At 46.2% G+C, this 26,522-nt stretch overlaps 1 protein-coding gene across 1 annotated transcript in view; it reads right to left on the bottom strand.

Annotated features, from left to right (window-relative positions):
* The window catches only part of FRMD7 (FERM domain containing 7), a 47,707-nt gene extending 22,680 nt beyond the window's left edge, over positions 1-25,027 (bottom strand). Inside the window, exon 1 of the mRNA XM_073879089.1 lies at positions 24,925-25,027. Within this exon, the coding sequence (XP_073735190.1) occupies positions 24,925-24,981 (57 nt within the window). The 5' untranslated portion in view covers positions 24,982-25,027. The remainder of the gene's footprint in view (positions 1-24,924) is intronic.
* Positions 25,028-26,522: the final 1,495 nt, after the last annotated feature.

Below are 26,522 nucleotides of genomic sequence, written 5' to 3'. Positions count from 1 at the left end.
TTCTAATAATCGCAGCCTGCTCTGCCCCACACCTGTCAAGTGGTTTCACACCTCGTGCTTCTGCTCCTGTCATTCCTTCTCCACCTTTCTTTGGCTTGGCTCACTCCTCCTCAGCTCGGATGCCGTCTTCCCTGGAGAGCTTGCCCTGATCCCGATCAGCGACAGGTTGAGTCAAGGGCAACCTCTGTTCTCCCAAGCACCCTCGCTTACCCCACACGCGGTACTCTTAACCCAGGTGTCTGTCTTCCCCATTCGACTGAGTCCCTTCATAGCAGGGACCTCGCTTCATTTTTCTTGTGACTCACCATGGCTAACTCAGAGCCTGGCACCTACTAGGGACTCTTGAATGTCTGTCGCCCTGACATCACACTGGCCCACTGAGTCACATGAGTTCCTTGACTAGACTTCACTTTGCATCCTTGCCCACCAAATCTCCCACCAATTCATTCACATAAGACCACACATCATCCCCCCCCCCCCCAAAGCCCACGGACACGGTGAGCACAAAACAGCCCCTTTCCTAGGCTTGAGCTTTGAAGCTTTCTCTTGGAAAATCTCTTTTCGAGCAGAGCGCAGCTGGGGCTGATCTCCAGCCGCCAGCGTGGCTGAACCCGAGGGTAGCTGTTGCAGGGAGGACTGTGATGGGAAAATTGGGCCCTGGCGGGTAGGCACAGAGACAGGCCGCTGAGAACCCCTAGTTAAAGCCAAGTCACGCGGCGCCCATGGTGCTGCTCAGGAAGCCGAGCGAGGGGGAATGGAGTTGGAAATCACCGACCCATAGAATTTACAGCAACCTTGAGAGGTCAAAGAGTCCAGCCACCCTCCTCCCGCCCTCTACCCTCTCCCTCAAGGCAGTGCCACGGCTGCTGAGTGTGGGGGGGGGGGGCACATCTGGGATTTAATAGCTTCCAGGAAGGCGGCCTACCCCACCCCCTTCCCCCAGCGACCCCAAATCCTCCCCTCTCCCCTGGACCTCGCTCCACTTGGTTACACCGTCCAAAGCTCCACCGACTCGAGATGCATGTGGGTTAACCAGGGTCCTGTTTTAAAATGCAAATAAGCCGCCAGGGGTGACACCTCATGCATCCCCAGCACCTGGAGAGAGCCAAGTGGGAGAGAGGGGGTTGGATTTTATGTGCGAGGTCACATTGGAGCTGTGGTCCTGGAGAAGGGGGTCAGCCCACATAGAGTTGGGGGTGTGCGCAAGGGCATGAAGGGCATTGGGGGTCAGTGGAGGAGGGGGCGTCTGTGAGGGAGGAGGGAAGAGGGAGTTTTTGCCTATGTGGCAACCTTGCCTAGGGCAAGTGCTGACACAGACCATTCCAGACAGATGAAATCGTTCCTATTTTTAAAGTCCTCCAGACAAGGAGCTGCCACGGGATTTTTATTATGAGAAAAAAAAAAAAAAAGAAAAGAAGAAGAAGAATTTCTAAAGAGAGATACGACAGCAATACTTTTTCCGACACCAAAGAAACATTTCAGTCATGAGGACCAAATTCCGTCATAGGCTTTCAGTTTCTTTGCAAACAATTTAAGAAACTCAGGATTTTCCTTTCTCCTCATTTTTGGGTTTTTTTTTTTTTTCCATCGGAGTATTTAATCCTCCCCATCAAGGCTGCCACATTCCATGTGTTTGTATATTTAAAGGTTTCTGCTGTCCCAAAGAATATATAGCTATTCTTGTAAGGATTCCAATCAAGGCTTCCTTTTTGCTCCCTTCTGTAAGAGCCCATACCATGTTTATAAGAATAATCTCCTGATTCTTCTATCCTGGCACATGTTGCCAACTGGCTCTTAAAGCCTTTGGCATTTATGCATTTGGAGGTCAGTCGCTCACGTGGCTGGGGCTCTCCACCCCCACCTCGGGAGAGGCATTTCCCTTCAGCCCTCCAGAATGTACGTCGAAACTGGCCAGCCTTGTGGAACGTGTTGCATAATAGGCAAGGTCTTGGTTCTGTCTCAGCGTGCAGGCTTTAATGTTTTTTAACCATTATAATCCAATCCTGTGATTTTTAGGTTGCGATTATTTTTCTCATAATAACTCCTTACATACAACTTTTCTGGACTTTTTATTTTTTTCCCTTTCTGGACTTTTGATCCTCTTTTCCATCGCAAGGTCTTGTTTAAGCTGACACTGTCAACATTCTAATCAAGCTCTTTAGTGGATCTAAATTCTTTACTACCAGTCCTCCCACTCAAGGAATTGGAACCACAATCCTGAATCTTGTTTTACCTTCTCCCTTGGATTACAGTAGAACAGCGTCCGCCTTAAAAAAATACACACATACACACACAGTTGACCCTCAAGCAACACGGGTTTGAACTACAGGGGTACACTTATATGTAGATTTGTTTTGATAAATATAGTATAGTACTGCAGTATCTCACTACAAATGTGTTGTCTCTTTCTTATGATTTTCTTAATAACATTTTCTTTTCTCTGGCTTTATTGTAAGAATACAGTGTAGAATACACAGAACATACAAAATATGTATTAAGCGATTGTGTTATTGTTAAGACTTCCAGTCAACAGTAGACTAATAATGGTTAAATTGGGGAGGAGTCAAAAGTTATACATGGATTTTCGACCATGTGAGGGGTCAGCACCCTTAACTCTTGTGTTGTTCAAGTATTACATATATATATATATATATAATTTAGAACTTTTTAGAACTTCCATTTATAATCTCCAATTTACAAACTCTGTTTCAATCATAACATTGATTTCTGGGGGCTCCAAACCCCTCTTCTCATGGGAACAACAAATATTCAAGGTGGTTACCTGTACAAAACAATCTACCACAGCCTTTACTCAGCTAGAGCTGTCATAGAACAATTTGTTAAATCAAGCCCGAATTGTAATGCTGCTCCACCCACTTACTAACTGGATGAATCAGGGAAAATCTTTTAGCTCACGGATTGACCTGCTTTTTCCAAGCACCTGAAAACAGAGACCATGTGTTTGAATACCTGGCAGTATGTACAGTGCCCGATAAAGAGTGGACATTCAATAAATGTTTGCTGAATAAATAGATGGATGGAGCCAAACAATTAACTTGATTCCTGTGCATTAGTAAGACAGTTCTCTCAGGAGGAAGAACAAATTAGTCACTGTGTGACTTAGGGCCAATTACTGACTCTTTCTGAGCCTCAGTTTACTCATCTGTAAAATGGAGATAATAGTAGTATTATCTCATAGAGTTGTGAGAATTAAAGAAGGTAATTCACATCAAAGCCTTTAGTACAAGGCCTGGCACATCATAGGACTTAAGCAATGCACACGTATAGATAAATGCAAGAAGAGTCTGGAAAGATACACAGCAAATGTTAATAGCATTCTCCCCGGAGGATAGATTTAAAGGGGAATTTTAACTTTTTACTTTGTGAATAGCTGGATATGTTTTTAATGAGCAAGGACAGTAGAAACTCTCTTAACCAAATTCCACTCAATCATGCACAGAGAATGCTTTACATTCCCTCTTAATTAATTTATTTTTAAGCTTTTATTTTTAAGTAATCTCTACACCCAACGTGGGCCTCGAACCCACGATCCTGAGATCAAGAGTCCCACGCTCCCCCGACTGAGCCAGCCAGGCGCCCTACATTCTCTCTTTAAAGTACTGGCAGGGGCCTATGTCATGATGAAAGCCCATGACCACTAGGCTACTCTAATGGTTGTGTACTTCTACACCCATCAACTGAGTTCCATGCTCAATAATAATTATTTTCTTGAAAATATTTTTGATAATTCTACTTGTTACTGTAATCACACAATTAAAATTGTAAGTACACCAAAGAATCATGAACACTAGAAGCAAGGACTGTTTCTATGAAAACTAAGTTCATCACTTAGCAAAACCTCAGTAGGGGGGAATCCCCAAAACTGTGCCGTCAAATTAGCTTTGGATATGACAGCAGTAAAATACGGGGGGAGAAAACTCCGGAAGGATTCTGTACTCAAATTGCTTTGCAAGCACCCACATTCTTTCTCCACGTTAAGTAAGCAAATACTGGAAATCAAAGAGGGTGCATTATGGGTGTGGTTTATGGAAGAAAGACAAAAGAAATCAGACAGAAGTCCTTACTCAAAAAAGCTTTGACCCTATAGTAAAAGACTGGCAAATGACTAACAATGTATATGTTTTATGTCAAAATTAGAAGTTTAAGGGGCACCTAACTGGCTCCATTGGTAGAGCGTGCGACTCTTAATGTCAGGGTTGTGGGTTCGAGCCCCACATTGGGTGTAGTGATGACAAAAAAAAATAGAAGTTTAAGGTGTCTATGTGTGTGTACTTATTATGATTTTCTGCTTTAACAAATTTTATGGATTAACTGACCAACAACCACCTTTGACCACATTAGATAAAGGAGATTCTAATGTATTTACATCTTGACTGTGTATTTAAAAAAAATATAGACTGTCATTAAGGTTTCGGAAAAGGATGAACTAGAACCAAATACAGCATACTATTAACAATAGCATAATCGATTATTTTCACTTTTTCCTTAGAGTTGTTATATTTTTCAGAGACATGCCATAGGCACTATAAAAGCAAAAAGCATAGTGCCAAACAAAAAGTCTTATATATGCTTTTCCTGTTTCCAGTGCTGATTCCCACACTGAAAATATTTCTCATGTTCCCCGCAGGAAACTGTTCTTGAAGTCACAGGTGGTTTTCACTCGTTCTCCTGACTTTATGGCTATGTCTTATTTTTATCCCCAAATATGACTGGATTAGGCCCGGCTGCCATCACAAAACGCCATAGACTGGGTGGCTTAAACAACATGTAGTTCTCATGTAGTTCTGAGGAGTGGAAGTTTGAGATCAGAGTACCAGCATGGTCAGGTTCTGTGAGGCCTCCTCCCGGCCTGCAGGTGGCGGCCTTCTTGCTGTGTCCTCACCTAGGGGAGGGGGAGCTCTCTCCTCTTCCTCCTCTTCTTCTTCTTCTTCTTCTTCTTCTTCTTCGGCCACCAGACCTATTGGATCGGAGCCCTACCCTTATGATCCTATTTAACCTTAATTACTTCCTAAAAGCCCTATCTCCAAACACGACCACAGTAGTCCCATTGGGGGTTAGAGGCTCAACAGACAAATTTGGCTGGGACGCAATTCGGTCCACAGCATTTACCCAGTTGGATGGCCCACTTTAGTCACCCTAGCTGCCCTTTATGACTTTGGCTCTTTCCAAACATTAAATCCACTCTCAAATAATGAAGATTTATGAGGCATTTTGGAAAGAATGTGCCTGGTTACAGAAGGCCAAAACAAAGTTCCAAGACCGTGCCGAGTACCTGCAATAAACATGAGGAGGTGGCTAAGAATGTGGGCCCTGGAGTGGGACACAACCGGCTGTACGTCTGCGCTCTACCTGCTAGAGGGATGATCTTGGACAGGCTATTTCATCTCTCTGAATTTCAATTTCCTTAATTGTAAAATAGGATTGTCAGAAGCCAAACACAAAAGGCCATATGTTCTCTGATTCCATTTATAAGAAGTGTCCAGGGGCGCCTGGGTGGCTCAGTCATTGAGCGTCTGCCTTCGGCTCAGGTCATGGTCCCGGGATCCTGGGATCGAGCCCCGCATCGGGCTCCCTGCTCCACGGGAAGCCTGCTTCTCCCTCTCCCGTTCCCCCTGCTTGTGTTCCCTCTCTCGCTGTCTCTCTCTCTGTCAAATAAATAAATAAAATCTTAAAAAAAAAAAAAAGAAGTGTCCAGAACAGGCAAATCCATAGAAACTGGGGGGGCTTCTTTTGGGAAGAATGGAAATATTCCGGAATTAGATAGTTGTGATGTTTGCACGACACAGTGAGTATACTAAAAACCACCGAATTGTACAATTTAAAAGGATGAATCTTATGGTATGTAAATCTCATCTCAATTTTTAAAAACTCATAGAGAGCATCCAATGAGAATATTGATGTCGAGGGCTTTACACAGTGTCAGGGCCATAGGAGGAGCTCAAAAAGAAGTGTTGACTGTAGGATGACCATCGTCCAAACTGGCACATTTTTGAGGCTTGACAGGGGTACTAGTAATTATTATATTGTCACAACAGGTGTAAACCGGGACCGTCCTGGACGAACCCTGATGTATGGTCATCTAGCTGTTAGCATCCGGATCACCCAAGGGGTCTGTTTGGATGAGGGCAACATTCACTTGATTATTCAAGATCTGGAATAGTAAGGATCACACACGTAAGTGTAAGTGTCCCCTCATAGAAACCAGGGTGTGTAGATCAGTCCTTCATTGGCAAGTGAATGAGTTGCCTTTGGGGCGTGTTAACACTCTGACCACTTTTTCATAGGTCACACTCCACATTTAACAGCCACACACACAAAAAAACAGGAAAACGCCTTCATCAGTCTTAGCCTTCTCCTTAATAAACCGTTTAAAAGCTCATCCCTCACCTCCCCTTTAGCATGTTTTTCTCCATTCTTTATTCTCTTTACCCAATTCTTTTTGTTTTTCTACGGTAATCCACCCCCACCCCTTCCCCCGGCCCAAACTCCGGGCTTACTTCTGATGCCCTTGCCTTTGTCCTTCTATGTTTGCCTTTACTCTTCTGTGAACTTTCTCCCTTCTCTTTGATGCGATACACATTACCGAGCACGTGCTCTGTGCCGGGTACTTTCCCAGGCTCCAGGGCTACTGGAGTGAACTGGACACAGGCATTACCATGAAGGAATACATAGCAGGCTGGCAGGCCGAGCAGGCACATCAACAGGTAATCGCAGTAGCTGGGGCTAAGTGCCCTTGTGGAAGCACGTAAGCAGGGGGTAATATGAGATCACATCCAACGGGCCCCAAACCCAGAAAGATGGGAAAGGGCATAGCGCAATGGATTCCACCTTGTGCGGGGCGGGGGGTGGGGGGGGAGGGACACCTAACCCGAGACAGGAAGCAAGAGTTGGAGTTAGCCAGGTGAAGAGGAGGTTAAGAGAAGGATGTCAGAGGCGGAGATTAGAGAGCCTGGTGTGAACGACACTGCCATGAGGTGTTCCTAAGGGAGCAAATGAGATACAGGGACTGGAAAAGCGGGCGGGAGCCTTACCAAGACGGGCCTTTTGTGCCCGAGAGGCCATAAGCCTGAAGGCAGGGCTTGAGGTGGGGATCGCTGAATGATTTTAAGTGGAAATTAACTTGGTCCGAGCTGGGTTTCAGGCGCGCCATCCGGGCAGTGGTTAGGGCAGAGGTTCCCAAACTGTAAAGTGCATATGAATCACCTGGAGATCTTGTGAAAATACAGATTCCGATGCGCTGGGTGGGAGGTGGGGCCTGAGAATCGGCATTTCTCGCAAGCTCCCAGGTGAGACCGGTCCGGCTGCTGGTCTGCCACCTACACCTTGTGGGACAAGGGTGTGAGGAATAGAGGGAGCAGGGGGCAAAACAGGCGACAGGTGGATCAGGTGAGGCTCCTTCCGCGGCTTGGGGGAGAGAAGATAGGTGGTGGTGTGGACTTTGGCAGACCAGGAGGTGAGGTGTGAGACACGTCTCCATGGCCAGTGCAAGGGGGCTGGGGCAGGTACGGGAGAGTAAGAGGCCTGGAGGGCCTGGTGTTCCCTTCGCTTGCCCCGCTTTTGCTTTCGGCCAGGGCCAGGGTTTGCATCCACCACGGCGGAGCGTAGGCTACTTTCTGCTGCCTTTTATTCACCCTTCTGCATCGCCCTGCTCATCCTCAACAACTGTTTCTTCACCAGTTGGCCTACCGACCCCATGCACAACAAGGGGCTACCCCGGCAGCTTGCTTCCCTCGCTTCCCACCACTCCTTGCTCCCGAATTCTCCCACCTATCTGCGAGTGGGGATACTTGGAACATTCCTCACCAATGCCTGCACATACCTGAGCCCCTCCTCAGACACTCCCTACCCTTTGCGCCAGTCTGGAAAGAAAATCATGGCTTGTCATATCAAAAACTTTCTGCCGACATACACTTAGAAAATATCTCCTTGACGCTTCGTCTCTCTCTCTTTTTTAAAGACTTAATATTTATTTATTTGACACACACAGAGAGAGAGAGAGAGAGAGAGCACAAGCAGTGGGGAGCGGCAGACAGAGGGAGAGGGAGAAGCAGGCTTCCCGCGGAGCAGGGAGCCCAACACGGGCCTTGATCCCAGGACCCTGGGATCATGACCTGAGCCGAAGGTAGACGCTTAACTGATGAGCCACCCAGGCGCCCCTGACACTCCGTCTCTGATCTGCTCACAGATTCCTTCTAAAAGTCACCCACTTGGAATTTTCTTTCTGGTCTTTTATGGTGCCCCTGAGAGCTTTCCTGTGTATTATCCCATTTGCAACTTGCCCCAGTCACCCACTCTGGAACTGGCCGAGAATCAGTTCCGTCCAGGATAGTATAAGCACATCGCCACTCAACATCTTTATGTAGAGGACTGTGAGCTAGTTCCTTCTGGCCAACCTCATGGCTAATTTCCATCTCTCCTTTTCCTCTTCATATACTGAACTCCAAATGGTATTTCAGAACCCAGAACCATGAAGGGCACTCTAGTGAGAGTATCTGATTTGTACTGAGTAGAATAGAGTCTGGAGATATTTCTGAATTTTGGTACCCTTCGGTACAGTTCCAGGGTTAGAATGTTTTCAGTGATGCTGATTTAATTTCAATCATGTAGGAAAATCTTGTTCTAATTCTTGGTCTACCCTTCTTCACCTCAGTCTAGCTCTTTGTTTATAAACAGCAACAGGCATACACCTCATTTATAGAGAGTTTGGACCTCCAGAGGTAAGTCTTTTTGCTTCCCTGTCATCCACAGGCTAAATCCAGAAATCTCAGAACCCCTTAGGGATTAAACCCTGGGACTGCCCCTTTTAAAAGGTTGTTTCACTTTTCATTAAAAATGCAAATATCCCGGGGCACCTGGGTGGCTCAGTCATTAAGCATCTGCCTTCGGCTCAGGTCATGATCCCAGGGTCCTGGGATCGAGTCCCACATCGGGCTCCCTGCTCAGCAGGGAAACCTGCTTCTCCCTCTCCCACTCCCCCTGCTTGTGTTCCCTCTCTTGCTGTGTCTCTCTCTGTCAAATAAATAAATAAAATCTTTAAAAAAAATGCAAATATCCTGGGGTGCCTGGGTGGCTCAGTTGGTTAAGCGTTTGCCTTCCGCTCAGGTCATGATCCCAGGGTCCTGGGATAGAGCCCCCCCTCCCACCGTCTGGCTTCCTCTCCCTCTGCCTGCCTTTCCCCCACTTGTGCTCTCTATCTCTATCTCTCTGTCAAATAAGTAAAGCCTTTTTTATTTTTTTTTTGTAAAACCTTTTTTAAAAATGCAAATAACCTGACATTGCAAAAAAAAAAAAATAGGCCCATGTCTCACACATTTACCAATGGAATCAGACGCAACCAGTTTTCTAAGAAAGAAATTGAGCATGATTTCAGAGTATGCACTGGGTAAACCACCCAGGAACCTAGGAAATGGAGGTCCTTCGGGGCAAGGCAGAAGAAATCATTGGCCAAGCTGTAACTCTTCTGGGGGACTGAACTCCTGGTAAAAAGAAAGAATCACTGAGAGGCTGATTACCAGGTAGCAGCAGTTCATTCCAAAATGGAGCCATCTCTGCAGGCAGTCTGGTCTTTTAGCATCTGGTGGAGAGCAAGGTGCAGTTAGACACATCAAAGAACAAAGAATAAGTAGGAAGTCAACCAAGGCCCTTTCTAAGGAGCACACAGGCTCAGCAATAAACCCTGGAGGGAAGCAGTTTAACTGGGTACTTAAGATTTCCTGGTGGAGCTAAGCCGAGAGAATAGCCCTTGTATTTGCTTGTGCATGTGTGACATTCACACCAAGTTACAACTGGTTTTTATTTTATTTCTGAAAACACATAGCAGTTCAAAGTACTGTGTGTGTGATAGATGGGAGGCTTAAAGTTGCTTAGGATTAACTGCTCAGAAAGATTTCCAGCCCACGTGGCTGTCCTGGGGAGTGGCGGGGTGGGGGGAGGGAGAGGGCGGGGGGGGGGGGGGGGGGGGGGCGGGGTCTGGGAGAATCAAACTGAGCAGCTGCCTGACTGCCATATTGATACTGACCAAACTAAGTTTGGAAGAGAACTCTGGAATCAGAGACCTAATCTAGTACCTGATAGATGATACTTTCTGGCAGACACCTTTTGGAGGCTACAAGGGAATTGATGGTGTCATTGCCTGAGGCCTTATGGAGGCCTGGCGATGATCTAGACAAGTTGCATCTGATTCATACTCTTTGCCGGATGGTGTCTCATTGCTCAGTTACCCTTCATCCTAAAGGAATAAAAAGAAAAAAAACCCTAAGAGTACCACCCTAATAGCAATCTTGCCCCCACTCCTGGGACACTGAAATTACCATGCCTATATTGGAAAGGCTGTTGAAAAGTGACAGGGTAATAATAGCATTCTCAAGACAGTGCTCCCAAGTCTTGTCGAAATTGCTAGCTACTCTGGGTAATTAAAACAATGATCATTGTTTGTTTCCATGTAATGCTTTAGCACTAAATCCATGTGGTGTGCATGATGCACAACCAGATTCCAAATGGTAGCTGAAGTTTTCCTTTAAACCTGAAGTCGATAAAACATTTTGTATGTATCTAGCAATACGTGACACTCAGGACACAAGAGAGACCATTAGATGTCATGTAGTCTGGCCCCTTCATTTTATAAGTGAGGAGATCTGGATCCAGTGCAAGGAAGATACTCCCCCAAAGGCTTTCAGCAGGTTAAAAGCAGAGCTGGGGCAGGGGGCGCCTGGGTGGCTCAGTCTGTTAAGCATCTGCCTTCAGCTCAGGTCATGATCCCAGGGTCCTGGGACGGAACCCCGCATCGGGCTCCCTGCTCAGTGGGGAGCCTGCTTCTCCCTCTCCCTCTGCCACTCCCACTGCTTGTGCTCTCTCTCTGTCCCAAGTAAATAAATAAAATCTTAAAAAAGAATAATAAAAGCAGGGTGCCTGGGTGGCTCAGTTGGTTGGGCGACTGCCTTCGGCTCGGGTCGTGATCCTGGAGTCCCGGGATCGAGTCCCGCATCGGGCTCCCTGCTCAGCGGGGAGTCTGCTTCTCCCTCTGACCCTCCCCCCCTCATGTGCTCTCTCTCTCTCTCTCTCATTCTCGCTCTCTCAAATGGATGAATAAAATCTTTAAAAAAAAATTAAAAAAAAAAAGAATAATAAAAGCAGAGCCGGGACTGAGCCCATTTCATTACACCAGGCTGTCCTTGAATATAAAGAAAAAAACTGATGTCCAGGTATACGAAGGGCAAGAAAGATAAACACCTACAACTTGTCCCTTTCATCGTCACTCTGTTTTTCCTTAACTATCTTTTCTCACCTTTTGACTGTACTGTTGACTCCTATTTCTTTGCTGCTTACAACTCCAGTGTCTCTCCATTCCTGTCTCTTCCTTCCTAGAATTAGTTTTATTGCCTTTAGAAGGAGTGTTCAGTATGTTGCCCAGCGGGGCTCTGAGCTGGTTGGAAGCCACTCTGTTCTGACAGGTTGTGAATTTCACAGAAACTCTATAAAGGAGCCATTAAAGAATAATGTCTTTTAAAACATCTACTTAATAAGAGGCCATGAAACACAGCGTATTAGGGTTACTGTGGAGAAGCTGTGTTGACTGAACAGAGAATCTTTTTAAAATATATTCAGAAAACTCTGCCAAACTAAATGGAGTGGGGGAGGCACATGTGAAGTTTTGGGATCCATAAGAACGTAGTATATCCGTGTATAACATATACACCAACATGTTAAAATCTAGGCGATGGGATTTTATTTGCATTTTACTTTTTTCTTTTTGTTGCCAGAATTTTCTAATCTTTCCATAATGAATGTACGTCCTATCATGTATTAAAGCTGGATGTGAAAATTGAAAAATAATAATGAACTTCTAAGGGCTTCTAACTGATTAGCAAGACGCGAAGTCATGTGAGCTATCACTCAGACTAATTTCCCTGTCACCAAGTGTCTCGTTCCCGCACCCTGTCAACACCCCCACGTTAGCCAGGTGTGCTGGCTTGTCGACACCTGCGGACTACACCAAGGGACCAGCTCTGCCCCGCAGCAAGGAACCTATAAGGGGCTCCTGACTCAGACTCAACTTGGCTTCTTACCAAGCTCCACCCTTGAAGAAGTCACTAAGGACCTGTTCTTTTGTTCCTCTCTCCCTACCTAGACATCTGTCTGAGTGCCTGACCCTTATTCACCTGGTTTTTTACTTAGGCTCCTGCCGTGCGCTTCTGGCTCTCACAGTAGCAGCTGGCTAGGCTCCCCCAGGCTCTGCTCTCCTCTTGATTGATCTTCACCTGCGTCTCGCACACAGGTGAGATTTGCTGAAGCGTGTGGCTTAGCGGTATCGCTGAACTCCGGGGCCTGCTGGCAGGATTCTGCCCCTTTCCTCCTAGTCTACCCTGCGTATAGCCAGCCAAGTCCTGAGGGCTGACTCACACAGGTGGGCCTTGGGTGACCTGGGCTCTAACACCCCAAAGCCTGGTGGTTACATATTCTTCTCAGTCTGGCTTAGTCTGGGGCTGATACCAGGTTCATAGACCTATGCCATCCTCCCTCCTCCAGGCTATTGCAATATGGCAGATCTATTGTTAGGATGTGCAGCGTACTAAAGCGGTTGTCTGGGATTCTCTTCCTGTACTCAGGGCCAAGCACAGCCAAGCCCAAAACAATTTGTATTCATGTGGATTTTTAAATACTTTACCTCGAAAATTCTAGCATTCAGGAAAGAAAGACAAAGCATGGTTTCACTTGCAAAATGCAGAATGGGAAGGGAGTAGTGGCAGGAATTGTTACTTCCTAGCAATCTTCAGTGGGAAACGGGGGTCCCAAGAGCTACTAACCTTTGGGTCTCAAAATTAGTTGCATACTCCCAGATCCCACACTCCCATATCTTGCTCCTAACTTCTTAGGTGCAATTATCTGTGCAGAAGGATCTGGGGAAGCTGACTCATTCATGTTTATAAATCGAAACCAAAAATATTCCTCCCTTCTGAATGTTGAATTTGACAATTGCTTGTCCCAGCTGAGGAGGCGCTACCCCACATTCCTACAAATGCGGAATCGAACAGACACGTTCACGGTGGCATCTCCATACAGACTTGGGGAACCTTTGTAGGCTATCAGGAGAACAGATGACCTCTCCCTTGTTGAACTTTGGGGGAGCCTGAGTCACGTATTTCTCATCTCTGGCAGTCAGCAAGGGTTTCCTGTGAGCACACGGTTTTGCCTGGGTGCAGGTTTGGTCCAGGGAAATTTTGTTACTGTAATCCATGAAATGTTTGTGCCAGATCTCCCCTAACTTAAGACTTGACTTGCCTGCAGCTGAGAACAAGGAGAGAATTCATTCTTTCATTGCTTCAACAGATAGTTATTGAGCATCGACTATGTGTCTGGGAAAGTGCTGACTATATACTCTGGACAGTCCCGGACTTCACCAAATTAAGAGAACTCACTGTGCCTTTTTGGATGCATACCCCCCCACACACACCATTGAGCCCCAAAGAATGACCTATCCTTATTGGCCTCATGCAATTCTCAGACACCCTAAACCTTATCTCTCCAACCCTGTCCATTTGTCTGAACCATTTCCATTGTCCATCATCTGTCCCATGAAAGCCCCTTCACGGCTATGTCAGGTCCTGCTCAGCCCAAGTCAGTTTCCCCTGAAACTGCTGACCTGGTTTTCTGCATCATCACTCGGAACACACACACAAGCCCTAACTGCTGAGAATGTCAGTACCAAAATAACTCCAACACAGTGACTCTTGAAAGACAAGAGTCCGAGAGTGGATATGGTGGTCAACTAAATGAGTTCTTAACCCAGAGGGTCCCGTGCAAATCCTGTTTCAACCACTTGCTATACTTCTCTGCCCAGATTGCTCATCTGTCAAATGGGGATATTAATAGCACCTACTTCACTGAGGATTTCAATGAGCTAATACACGGAAAGTACTGATAACTAGCACCTAGTATGTAATAAACATTCTTGTGATATATATTAGCTATCATCCCTACTTTCTAGATCGGAAAGAAATTGAGTAGTAATTGTGGGCTAGTGACAATGGGGTTGATATTTGGAGGCAGGTGTGGGTGTGAGCAGATTAGAACACGTGGCCCAGCCATTTTGAGAGGAGTCCCCTAATTTGATTGCTTATGCAGGAAATGGAACTTATACAGCAACCACTATTATAGAAATGACGTTTCTTTCACTGTTTTGTTTTTAAGTGGGCTCCATGCCCTGCCCAACGTGGGGCTTGAACTCACCACCCTGAGATCAAGACCGAGCTGAGATCAAGAGTCGGACACTTAACTGACTGAGCCATCCAGGCGTCCCTCTTTCATTGTTTTTGAGGCTTTCCCCCCCTCATTCAGAAAGCAAAATATGCTCATTAAAAAAATCAGGGTAAAAAGCAGAAAAGCAAGAGGAAGAAAAAAAGTGTTTATAATCTCATCCATCAAAAGACAGACAGTATGAGGACCTTAGGGTAAAGTTTTCCAGATAATTCTCAATGCATGTGATACAATAACACTTTCTGGTGACCAGTTTTTTTTTAAAGTTAGCATTATGGGGCGCCTGGGTGGCTCAGTCAGTTAAGCAGCTGCCTTCAGCTCAGGTCATGATCCCAGGGTCCTGGGATCGAGCCCCGTGTAGGGCTCCCTGCTCGGCGGGAAGCCTGCTTCTCCCTCTCCCACTCCCCCTGCTTGTGTTCCCTCTCTCGCTGTCCCTCTCTCTGTCAAATAAATAAATAAAGTCTTTAAAAAATATATAAAAATAAAAAGTTAGCATTATATTATAAATATCATCATTAGTAGGGGCACCTGGCTGGCTCGCTCAGTAGAGCAGGCAACTTTTGATCTCTGCGTTGTAAATTTGAGCCCCAGGTTGGGTGTAGAGATTATTTAAAAATAAAATCTTAAAAAATGCCATCATTAGTTACTGTATAGGAAACCACCTGCAGGATGGACACATACATTGTTTTCTCCTTTTAGCTATTGCAAACAACACGAAGATAGACATCTTCTTAACACAGAAAGATGCGCACCCATCTTGGCACATCGACCTTAATCATTACCTTAGGAGACATTTCTCCAGCGTTATTAGCTTATTTATTATTAGCTTATTTAGGTTGCATTGTTATTAGCTTATTAGCTTATTTACGTGGCATTGTTGGCTGGTTGTCTTATTTTTGTCTGAGACTTTTAATGAAATACTAAGAAGTTTCACTTCTGTGTCAAATTTTAATTAAATACCGAAATACAAATACAAAGCGTGAAAAAATTCATGGCAGGGATTGCCCTTGCTTGGTAAAGCCGCGAAAGCACCTTGTGAACCCAGACTTCCTGCTGGGCCTGGGAAGTCTGGAGGCAGCAGGCTGTAGGGGGAGGGGGGGTGGGCTCTGCAGTCAACACATGGACTTCAATTCCTGGCTCAAGTACTTACTTGCAGTTGTATGACCTTGGGCTCATTTTTAACCTTGTTGAACCTTAGTTTCTTCATATGAAACATCCTTTTTTATGACTTGGCCCATGCTTGTCTCTCCTATCTCATCTCTGTCTGTCACGGCTCTCAGAGAACCCTCTGCTCTCAACTGCAAAATCCAGTCAGACTGAGCTACTCCCCGGGCCTTTCCCTGTGTTTCTCCCTTGGTCTGGCCCAACCTTCAAACTCGAGTCCATTTCCCTCCCTGTGGCTCAGTAATTAGTACTGATCATTAGGGCTTAAGATAGACATCATCTCCCTTAAGGAAACCTTTCTGACCAACCCCTCAACATGCACACTTCAGTCCGGGTTAGTTGCCCCTCTTCTTTTGTGCCATTAAAAACTATCCTTGCTGCTGTCATTTGCACATGTTACACTGCAGTGTGGGTACCTGTTTACATTTCTGGCTCTTCCACGAGTCTTTGAGGTCAGGTACTATTTCTTACTTTTCTCTGCATCCTCAGTAGGCAGCACGGTGCGTGGACGCAGGGAAGGCTCCCCAGAACTTGTCAACTGACTGATGAATGAACGAAGTCGTGTAATCATACCTATTTACCACACTTATTAACTCACAATTGAATGACATAATGGAAGTGGAAATTCCTGGAACACAGGTCAGGAAATGGTATCTCGGAGCACTAAAGGCAGCTGACAGTATCTTTGGGAGGGATCTCTTGCAATCACTTAAAATGTTCTGGTGCAAAATTCTGGGGAACCTTTGTCTTTGCTGAAGTCTGTCGAAAGGTAAATTTCATCATCATAGAACGAATCGCAGAGGACAAAGGACCTTTTGTTTAAGACAGCTAAGCCCAGCGATTAGTGGTGAGGCGCCATGCCTAAAAGCTTCCAGGGCCTGGGGTCAGCTCACCCAGACAGACCTCCCCTCTCTGGCCCCACACCTTGGACCCAGAAGAGAAGGAGGAAGTGAGTGAAGGAGAAGAGAGGGAATAGAGCAAAGGGGGCTGGAATAAGATTCTGTGGGGCTAAGTAATTGCAGCTTTTGTGGAGCAGCTGTGTTTAGAACAGACAAGTTCTACATCAGAGTTCCACAGCCCCCAGAGAAGTGCCCCCCTGAACGCCTGTCACCTTCCATTCTTCCTGAGCTTTGCAGATCTTCCCTGCGGTGCCTCTCCTGGGCACTTCATTGGCCAATCCCCCACTACCTCCTGAGGTGCAAATGATCTGTTAAGGGTGGATCTCTCCGCGGTAGAACCGGTCTCACTGAATGTTCTTCCAGTTCTGACGGTCTGGCACAAAAGTGCTTCGTGGCACCTGGTCTCACAAAGGCCAGCACAGCTCTCAGCAGCTGGGATGGCAGGCCCCCAGGTCCTTTTAGGAAATTGCTGGCTCAGTCGGGCCACCTCCCAGGTGGCTCTGCCCCTCAGGCCATCCCCTTTTGATCCCCAGACGGTGCTCGGCTCAGTTTGGAGAATTTCTCGCGCTAGCTCCGGGTGCAATTGACAACAGCCTTGTCTCAAAGCGTCAGTGGGGACTGAGCTCTTATTCGTGTAATGGGTTCGTATTTGTGACAGGCCCATGATGCAACTGCGGGGTAAAGGGCATTTGAAAGAAAGAGAGAAAATCCTATAGAATTCAGGGGAATCTTGCCCTTTAGCCAGTTGCACTCAGAGGAGGGCTTTAGCTGCGGGGGGCGGCTGGGGGGGGAGCAGAAGGCGGGCCGGGGGCCCTGCACCTGATGAAAGGTAAAGGGGTGGCAAAGCCCCAACTCACTGAAACTCTTTGCAGAGATTCCCACGAGTGCAGACTTGAACGAACATCCAACCACCACCCACCCAGCTCCAGAGACAGTTCCCTGTTCCCACCCCCAGCGCCTCCAGTGTTCTGGAGTTCAGGTTCCCTCCTCCTTTCAGCTGCAGGGATGGGGGGAGAGGGGCAGGGGAGCAGTGGGGGTGGGAAGGCTTGAGTCCAGGCCTCTCCTCTGAGATGGAGCATCCGGAGGGCAGGCTGGCAGCCAGGTGACAGCAGAAGGTCCGGGGCCCCTCAAGGAGTGGGCCGGGCAGCACCTAAACCACACTTGGCCTGCTGCTCAGCCTGGCCCCGGGCCAGACAAAGCACAAGCACTTTCTTTCTTTTTCAGTTCAATTTATTCTCTGAACCAACAAACCTTAGGCTATGAGGGGCAAAGCAAACTCAGTAGTTTAAACAAAGGCATTCATCAGGCAGCTGGGGCCCCCTGCAATGACAAATAAATCCCTGGCAAAGAAACGGCCTCCATTGGCTAGACTGGGGGTGCTACGGCCTCCATTGGCTAGACTGGGGGTGCTACGACAATTGCAGGACGCTTTTTCTGACGTGGTTTAGAAGCTCCTTCTCGGAGTTCTTTGCACAGGCAGGGGCTGGCATGGGTTGAGATGGGCTGTCTGTCATCCGACGCTGATGCAGCACCTAGCGTGGGGCAGGCTGCTCGGAACTAGAGGGTACATCATGAGGTTCTGGAAAACCAGGAAGCTTCACGACATATACAGCAACCCCACTTAAGCCATAATCCACACATACAGCGACCCCACTTGAGCCGTAAACCTGCCACCTAAAGAAAGAAGGACCAGCCAAGGTTTGCAAGCTACACAGACCAGGGCTTGAACCCCGGCTCACCCATTAACTTAAATAGCACTGTGACCTTGGGTAAGTTGACTTCTCTGCACCTCATTTTACATGCTTGTAAATTCGAGATTTTTATTATTTTTATAGTAATAGTCTAGGCCTCATCCTCCTTCCAGGCCTTACTGCTGCTTGGACATAAATATCAGGACATGTGTTCACCATCTAAATTTGGAGCCAGATTCCATAAGGCATCAGTGTGGCAAACACTTTTATACCACTTACTGGTGCTGTTCTAAGTGTTTTATGTATATTAACTCATCCAGCCTTTGTAGCAATTCTACGGAGTGGCTACTAATGTTCTCCTCCTTTTACAACTGAAAAAAACGGACCGCACAGAGAGCTTATGTAACTATCCTAGACAGTGCTACTTCTTTGTGTGAAAATTACACGCGATAGTCCAAGTAAAATACACCGGCTGTGGATAAATCCGATCTGCGGTTATTAGTCAGTGGTACTGTTATCATTATTATTGACTACCTTAGCATTACTATGAGTAGTTACCACAGACTAATTTAAAATGTAGGTAAACACAAAGGGTTTGGCCATTTCCCTCTGCTTCCTTAAAGGAAGCCTAGCATTATTTTAGGTAACTCTAGGCGGTTACAGACCCTCCCAGGATTAATGGCTCCAGGGGGAAGAGCAAAATCCGCCCCCCCCCCCCGCCCCGGGCCTGCTGACTAAGCAAAGGGCAAACCTCTAGAAAGGCAGGATAAATTCACCCCAGGAAGCCCCAGAGGAAGCCGACCTGGGGAAAGAGCACTTTGCCCGGAGGTGGGCTGCAAAATCAGGGCTGATCCAAAGAAACTCCCAAGTTAAGGGTGAAAGACGATTTGCCAACTGTAGAAGTAAAGAGGTCTGTAAGCAAGAGGGAGGGGAATGAACGTGCTTTGACTACCTACTTTGGGTCAGGAATCTGGTCATTTCATTTATCTTCACAGCGACTTCATGAGGTAGGTGCTATGATTATCCCAATTTTAGTGGTAAGGGCAGAGGCTCAGAGAGCTGAGGGGATTCACCTGAGGTTCCCCTGCTTAAGACTGCCAGGGCTGGGACCAGAACTCTCTCCATAACCCCATCGATAAATCCAAACAGAACTCATTATTGCCCACCCTAAACGTGCTCCTTTCATTCTGTTCTCCGTCTTGATGAATGGGGGCCACCACCCAACCGGTCACCTAAGGCAGGAATTTGAGGGTCATCTGGAAGCCTTCTCACTCATCTTCCATATCCAGACCAGCATCAATTGCTTCTAGAAATTCTACCTCATTAGCATCTCTGTATCCATCCTTCCCGTCTCCGCCATTCCCTATCAGGCTGGAATACTGATAGTGGGGAGCATGGGTTAGGAGAGAGGCTGACTATCTAACAATGGCACCACTGAACTTGAAACTATCATCCAGACTCTGCCTGGCACCTCCAGCACGTAGAGGGCGAGCACAATTGGGGGGAAGGGCAGAGGGAGAGGAGGAGAGAGAAGCAGACTCCCTGCTGAGCAGGCAGCCCAACATGGGGCTGGATCCCAGGACCCTGAGATCATGACCTGAGCCAAAGGCAGCCGCTTAACTAACTGAGCCACCCAGGTGCCCTGCCCCCAATCCAAGTTTTTTGAGTTGACAGAACTCAGTCTCAGGCCAAGTGGCTTGCCCAAGGCCACACAGCTTACAAGTGGCAGAGTCCAATTTACCCAGCTTTATGAGATTCCAAATGCACATTATATCATTTATATGACGCCTCACAACAACTCAGGGAGCTAAGGGGTTAAGTGACTGGCCCAAGATTTACACAGCTAAAACGATGCATCATTTGTAGCCCTAAATCCAGGTACATTCTACTTATACCTGAATAATTCCATCTCATTGGAGTTTGAAAACCTTTGCCTTATGAAGGGGTGGATCTTTATTTCACTGTTGACAGAGGTACAAAAGATCCCTCATCATTATAAATTGAAAAACCAGCTCCTAGACAAACATCCCAAAGGTAAATACCACTACCCCCCCCCCCCCCCAGAAAAATCCCTGGGCAGTTCTTTGCTTTCTTATTTACCTTGAATAGTGCTCAGTCCTGGCACCGCCTCCCTTGTGACTCTTGCAGAGAATGAGGCCCCGTGGCCTTTTGAGGGGTTCCCAAGGGAATGAGGTGAACTGACTCATTACGTTCTCTCGCTGGGTAAGCCACGAGGTACCCACTGCAGTGGCCAATGCTGTCACTTAGCAATCAGGTAAAATGTAAGATCTGAGAGATTTCATACCTCTTCTTTTGACTTTGGGCTCTAGAAACCATCGAAATGAAGTGTGCTTTTGGAAATTCACCACCAACAGCTTTTCTTCCCCTCTGCCACGCTTCTACTAAGGCAGAACTGTGTCAGGTTGTGGGGTGGGTAGCAGACAGAACTGTGTCAGATATAGTGATGGGATTATTGCCTTGAAACTCTCCCTCTAACCCGGAGATAAACAAACAGTTTAGGTTTAAAGGAAGGTCACCCTCCAAGGACACAACTGCTCCTGGCACCTGTGGGTGTTGGGAGGATTCAGCCTCGAGCTAGACCCCTGACCTCCTCTACTCTTTCTGAGAGCTCAGAAGGCCTTAGCTTTGGTCTCATCCTCTCTTTTTCTTTCACGAAGAGTCCCAGTCCTCATGTTGAAGAGGCAAAACTGAACTTACACTAAAATCTGCAATTATTACTATTATTAGTTTTAAAGATTTTATTTATTTGTCAGAGAGAGGAGGGGGGGAGAGAGAGAGAGAGAGAGAGAGAGAGAGAGAGAGAGAGAGCACAAGCAGGGGGGCGCGGCCCGCAGAGGGAAAAGCAGGCGGGGTGCCCGATGCGGGACTCGATCCCAGGACCCTGGGATCATGACCTGAGCCGAAGGCAGACGCTTAATGACTGAGCCACCCAGGCGCCCATGCAATTATTTTTTAAAAAGTAATGACCTTATTTCATTTCTCCTCTTGCCTGTCCACTCCTATCATCATTCTGTAGATAGAGTCCTTCTCTGTTTTTAAAGGATGCAGCCCAGGATCATGCAACACTAGGGATGGTGTTGATATTGGACAAGGATCAATTTTGTTCAATAAATATGACAGCTTGAAAAGTTAGATGAGGTTTTTTTTTTCACTAAACACATTTTCCTCATTGGATTACATTTAGCAGGTCCATCCCAGCCATTCCGAAGTCCCGTGTCTACCCTGCATCCCCCAAATACTCTTGGAAATGCATAAAGGAAAAGGCTGAACTCAGAGTTCATCTATAAAATCAACGCATAAACTCTCTGAGTATAGATACGCAAAGAAACTTCAAAGAGCCAGGATGTCTCCCGGGCCAGCCACTTTTCCCAGCAAGCTAACTGAAGGCATGAACAAGTCAAAGACAGGTCAATAACAGAGAGAGTTTGTCAATCATACAAGGGGAGTGAAAGGAATCAATGAAGCCCAAGTTGGTAGCTCCCAGCCAGCACTGCCCAAGGGAGAGTGTGCCCTTGGTCAAGAACTTTACTTCCCCATATGGTAGAGTCTACTGTGCCCAGAAGAGAAACTAAATGAATGAATGGGTGACTGGATGGTCTCAGTGACAGGGCCTTTGTGGAAATGGCTGCATTATCAGCCCATCAGATATTAGCGTCATGGGTCTAATTCCTTTAAATCAGACTCTTCTGACACTTGGCATCCGATGTAACTGAGGGGAGGCCCCTAGCGTCCCCAGTCCCACTGTAAATAGTGCCACTAGCATCCCGATTGTAAATACCAGTCTCTGACTACAGTTCTTGTGAAGTGCTGACAGATCAGCCTTCTGAGTCTGGAGCCCTGAGTCAGATCTTGGACACCAGCAAATTCATCAAGATTATGTTACCCGGGATGGAGGAAAAACAGAGGGTTCTGGATGTCAATTAGTCTCACCCAGGAGACATTATTCTATCTGAGCATGTGTCCTTTTGGTATTTCTACTACTGTACTTTCTGTAAAATCAACACCAATGCCCAAGACTCCATTATTTCTCCCCGTGCAGCCAATTCTTTCCTTAAATTTTATCTTAAAGAACAATTCTCCCCAGGACTGATCCATGCCTCTTGAGACTTCAGTCAACTTTGCTATCAAAAGCCCTTCTGTGTGGCTTTCTGTCACTGTTAATGGTTCTCTTCACTATGGGTCCTAGCGTTTCTTCATCCTGTTTAAGATATTAGTACTAATGGGGGCGCCTGGGGGGGGCTCAGACTGCTAAGCTTCCCACTCTTGATTTGGGCTCAGGTCATGATCTTGTGGGGGGGGGGGTCCTGCGCTCAGCGGGGAGTCTGCTTCTCTCCCTCTCTCTCTCCCTCTGCCCCTCCCCCTACTCACACGTGCACTCTCTCAAATTAATAAACAAAATCTTTTAAAAAATGATATTAGTACTAATGGAAGAGGATGTTTAGGTTGCTTTTTTCCCCCTTTCCCCATTCAAAGCCCCCCAAAGTATGGTGCTGGGGTGATTTTAAGGAATTATTAATAGGGCTGAGGGACTTTACTTTTTTCTAAGATTTTATTTTTAAGTAATCTCTACATCTAATGTGGGGCTCGAACTCAAAACCCCGAGATCAAGAGTCACACGCTCCACCGACTGAGCCAGGCAGGTGCCCCCTGAGGGACCTTTTTAAGCTTCTGAATCAATGAAAAAATTCACACCAGGGTCTCCCTGGCCTCTAGAAATCACACTCTCATAGCTCTTCACATATGGGTAAGGAAGAAAGGATCTACTAATTGGTTTACAGTTGTCATCAAGGGCTCACTGTATGCCAAATTCTATGCCCTTTGAGGGCAACAGAAAATAATGTGCATGAGCAATAATACAAGACTAGAAGGCTACTGACAGATGCCTCTTCTGGATACGATTGTACATGGCCCAGTGGAGAAGACTTCTGGATTGGAAGTCCCAGCTCTGCAATTATCTGCTGTGTAATGTGGCACAAGTCACTTCAGCTCCCTGAACCTTTACCTCTTAATTTGCAAAATGGGCAAAGATTAACCTTTTCCCTCCCTTCCCTCACAGGGTGGAATGCAGGGTCAAAGGAACCAGTGGATGTGAGATTGCTTTGTCCATTTTAAAGTGTTAGCCCTTAAAATAAATAAAGTGTTAGCCCTTGGTGACTCCGTGCCATTGCTTGTCATCATCACCATCATCTTCATCATCATGAGTCCTCCTCCTCGTCAGTCTCCTGTCGTTAAGGAGAAGATCCTGTTGGACAAATGGATGCTAAGTTATGGTCCCACGCCCCTCGGGACGAAGCTGCCCGGGGGGTTGCCGTCAGTGCTCTTGCCCACTCTGGGTGACACCACGATTGCTACTTACAGAGCAGCCTTCCCAGGGCAAAAGGGATCAGATGCTGTGACACCCGAATTGCTGGGTATCAGATCTCTCCCATTATCTTCCCAAGGAACACAATGCGCTGCAGCTGGAAAGAGACAAACCGACTCGAAGCAAAATTAGGCTGGCTTCAAGTTGCTGTTACTGACTCCTCAGAAGGTGAATCTTATAAAGCTCTGGTGCTCTGCCTCCCCCACCCCCCACCATTTAATTGGATCTGCGTTTAAGCTACACATTCAGAAAGCTCTTCTGTCACTTTTGGTCAAAGGTTTTTCTTTGAGTTGCTTGAATTCTCTATTAAAAACTTAGCCTAAAGCAGTGTCTTTTGAATACCCAACTCACTCATTCAGGTACTGGAGCACTGTGAGCCTACACCACCCGCCTGCAAATGGATAAACTACTCAAAAGATATTTTCCACCCTTTAAATAGAGTTCCAAGAAAGAATAGGAAATGCCTCAGACCTCTAATGGAAGCTATTTGCTGCAAAAACAAATCATTCAGGTCTGTGGACCTAGAAATGCCTTTTGCAAATCACAAGTGAAAGAAAGAGACAGCAAAACAGCCGCTGAAGCCATGAAGTCATCGCCCACAAAGCACATGATTCAAATAAAAATGAAATACTCATTTGAAAAACGGGTTACCCACATACCCAACGGCCGTTGTTAGTTTGTGTATAAAAGAAAACAACCAGCATTTTGTATGAATTTCATAGAACATGAACTACTTGTTCCTTGTTAGTAGCTAATATAAACATCAGAGCAAATAGCATCTTTTGTTCCAATAAAATCATAGAACATTTCAAAACGGCTCCTACATAAATCCTTACATCAAAATGTACATATCTTACGATTCCGGAAGATGAGCCCCAAATGATGTGCTTAATACATTTGTTCTTCCTTGAAGAGATGAGGTATAATTGTACGCAATCAGCTCGTAGCTAGGAATTATATTAAGAACCCTGAACTGTAAGTACTAAATCAAACTAAATAGTCTCTTACCCTATTTTTCTCTTCATACTTGTCATTACTTCCTCAAGTTCTCATTATGACTGCATAATTCTACCCCCTTGCCGAAACCCCAGGTTTCCTTCAGAAAAGGAGGGTAGCCTTCCCCTTCTCCTTTCCCTCACCACCATACTTTTCTCCCCACAAATGTTCACGGGGTGAGACTCACAAATTATTTCAATGAACACTAATACCTTTCTGGGTAGGACGAATAAGCTACTGCTGCTTTGTTTTTTTTTTACAAATATTTAGCATCTCTTCCAAACTCGCTCTTATTGTCCCTTGAGGAAAGAGAACCTGTTCTAGAAGAAAGGTTAATGTGAAAACACGAGCTACACTGTGATATTAAGTACAGATTTCTTTTTCCAAAGCTAAAAACCACAGTCCCTCCTTCATTTGGTCCTAAAGAAGACATAACATTGCCGGCTAATGGGCTGTCCACAAATGACCACTATTGAATGAATAATAAAGGAATAATAGCAATGTGATTTCCACTTACATCAACCACAAAAATCTTCTGGGAATCATCCAAAAACTGCACTTTTAAATGTAGCATTCTCGGAGAGGCCGTTGGGCTGCAAGCAGGCTTGGAGTGCTGTGGGAGCTGTGACAGGAAGAGGGGCTTTCTCCAGCTGGATGCCGTGCGCTTGGGGGCCCCCACCCCCACCCAGCCCCCCCCATCCCAGCAGGGCACACTTCAGCAGGGCGTTTGTGCTGCGCAGCGCTGGTGATCAATAGCATCTGGCCAATCTCCTATTTGGTCAACGTCAAATCCAACTGGACTCTCTCTAGCCCTCTTAAACTAGTTCCTTTCTTCAAAGGAAAAGAAAACGAGAGAAAGTATTCGCAACCTCGGGGGATTTTCTTTATTTCGCAAGAGCACAATTTGAAATCCCGAGATGAAGCTTGGTTAAACTGAGAACAGCTCTTCTCCAAAGTAAAGGGATTAGGTACTCATATTAGTCTCATATGGCACTAGAAATCTCATGGCTGAACTAGGAAGCTTTATGTAGGATGATTTTAATTGTTTTGAATTTACATGATCTAAGAAATGAAAACTATGTAAAAAGGAATATACGGAAAAGCTTCACTTTTGCTTGCCCCCCTCTGTTCTGGGGGATCCCCATGCACCCCTATCAGTACCAGTTTTATTAGGGTTCTGTCGCTGTTAGTTACTTAGCCTTCAGTGTTTCTTTAAGCAAATACTGTACGAGCACATCGAACATATTTCTCTTATGCAGGTAGCATGCTATTACCCTGTTTCGTGCCTTCCTTTTCTTCGTACATCACTTTGACTGTGCATGGAATGCTTCCTCATTTCTTTTGACAGCTCTGTGATTTTGCACTGTGGGGGTAAAACATAGTTTACTCAAATGGTTCCCTATTGTTGGACGTGGGTTGTTTCCAACCTTTGGCTATTATAAACAAGGTTGAAATGAATATCTTCATCCGTATGTCATCTTATATGTGTGCAGGTCTAGCGGTCAGATAGATTTCCGGAAGTAGGATTGCCGGCCAAGAGTTACATGTTGGTAATTTTATAGTGATTTCAACGTTTTCCTTCATAAAGCTTGTTATGGGTTGAATTGTGTCCCCCCCAAATTCGTGTGTTGAAGTCCTAACCCCCAGTTTCTTGGAATGTGGCTGTATTTAGCGATAGGGTCTATAAAGAGATAAGTGAACTGAAATGAGGCCATTAGGGTGGGCCCTAATCCAATAAGGCTGGTGTCCTTCTAAGTAAGGAAGATGAAGGCAGACACACACAGGGAGAAGACCATGTAAAGACACAGGCAAGAGAAGACGTCCACCTACGAGCCAACGAGAGAGGCCTCAGAAGGAACCAACCCTGCCAGCACCTCGATCTCAGACTTCAAGCCTCCAGGGATTGTGAGAAAATAAATTTCTGTTGTTGTAAGCCACCCCGTCTCTGACGGAAGACCTACCAGACTAGTACAAGTGTTGTACCAGGGCGCAGTCCCACCGACAACGTATGACAGGGCCTGTTTTCTCCGGGCTCACCGACAGAGTGTGGTGTCAAACTTTGGGGTTTCTGCCAAAATGATAAGCGAGAAAAAGAATCTCAGTCCAGTTCTTTTT

The sequence above is a fragment of the Callorhinus ursinus genome, unplaced genomic scaffold (assembly GCF_003265705.2).
Source record: "Callorhinus ursinus isolate GAN/ISIS: 27379988/994484 unplaced genomic scaffold, GSC_fseal_2.0 scaffold33, whole genome shotgun sequence".
NCBI classification, from domain to species: domain Eukaryota; kingdom Metazoa; phylum Chordata; class Mammalia; order Carnivora; family Otariidae; genus Callorhinus; species Callorhinus ursinus.
The sequence above is the reverse complement of the archived record's forward strand: the minus strand, read 5'-3'. Positions and strand labels throughout refer to the sequence as shown.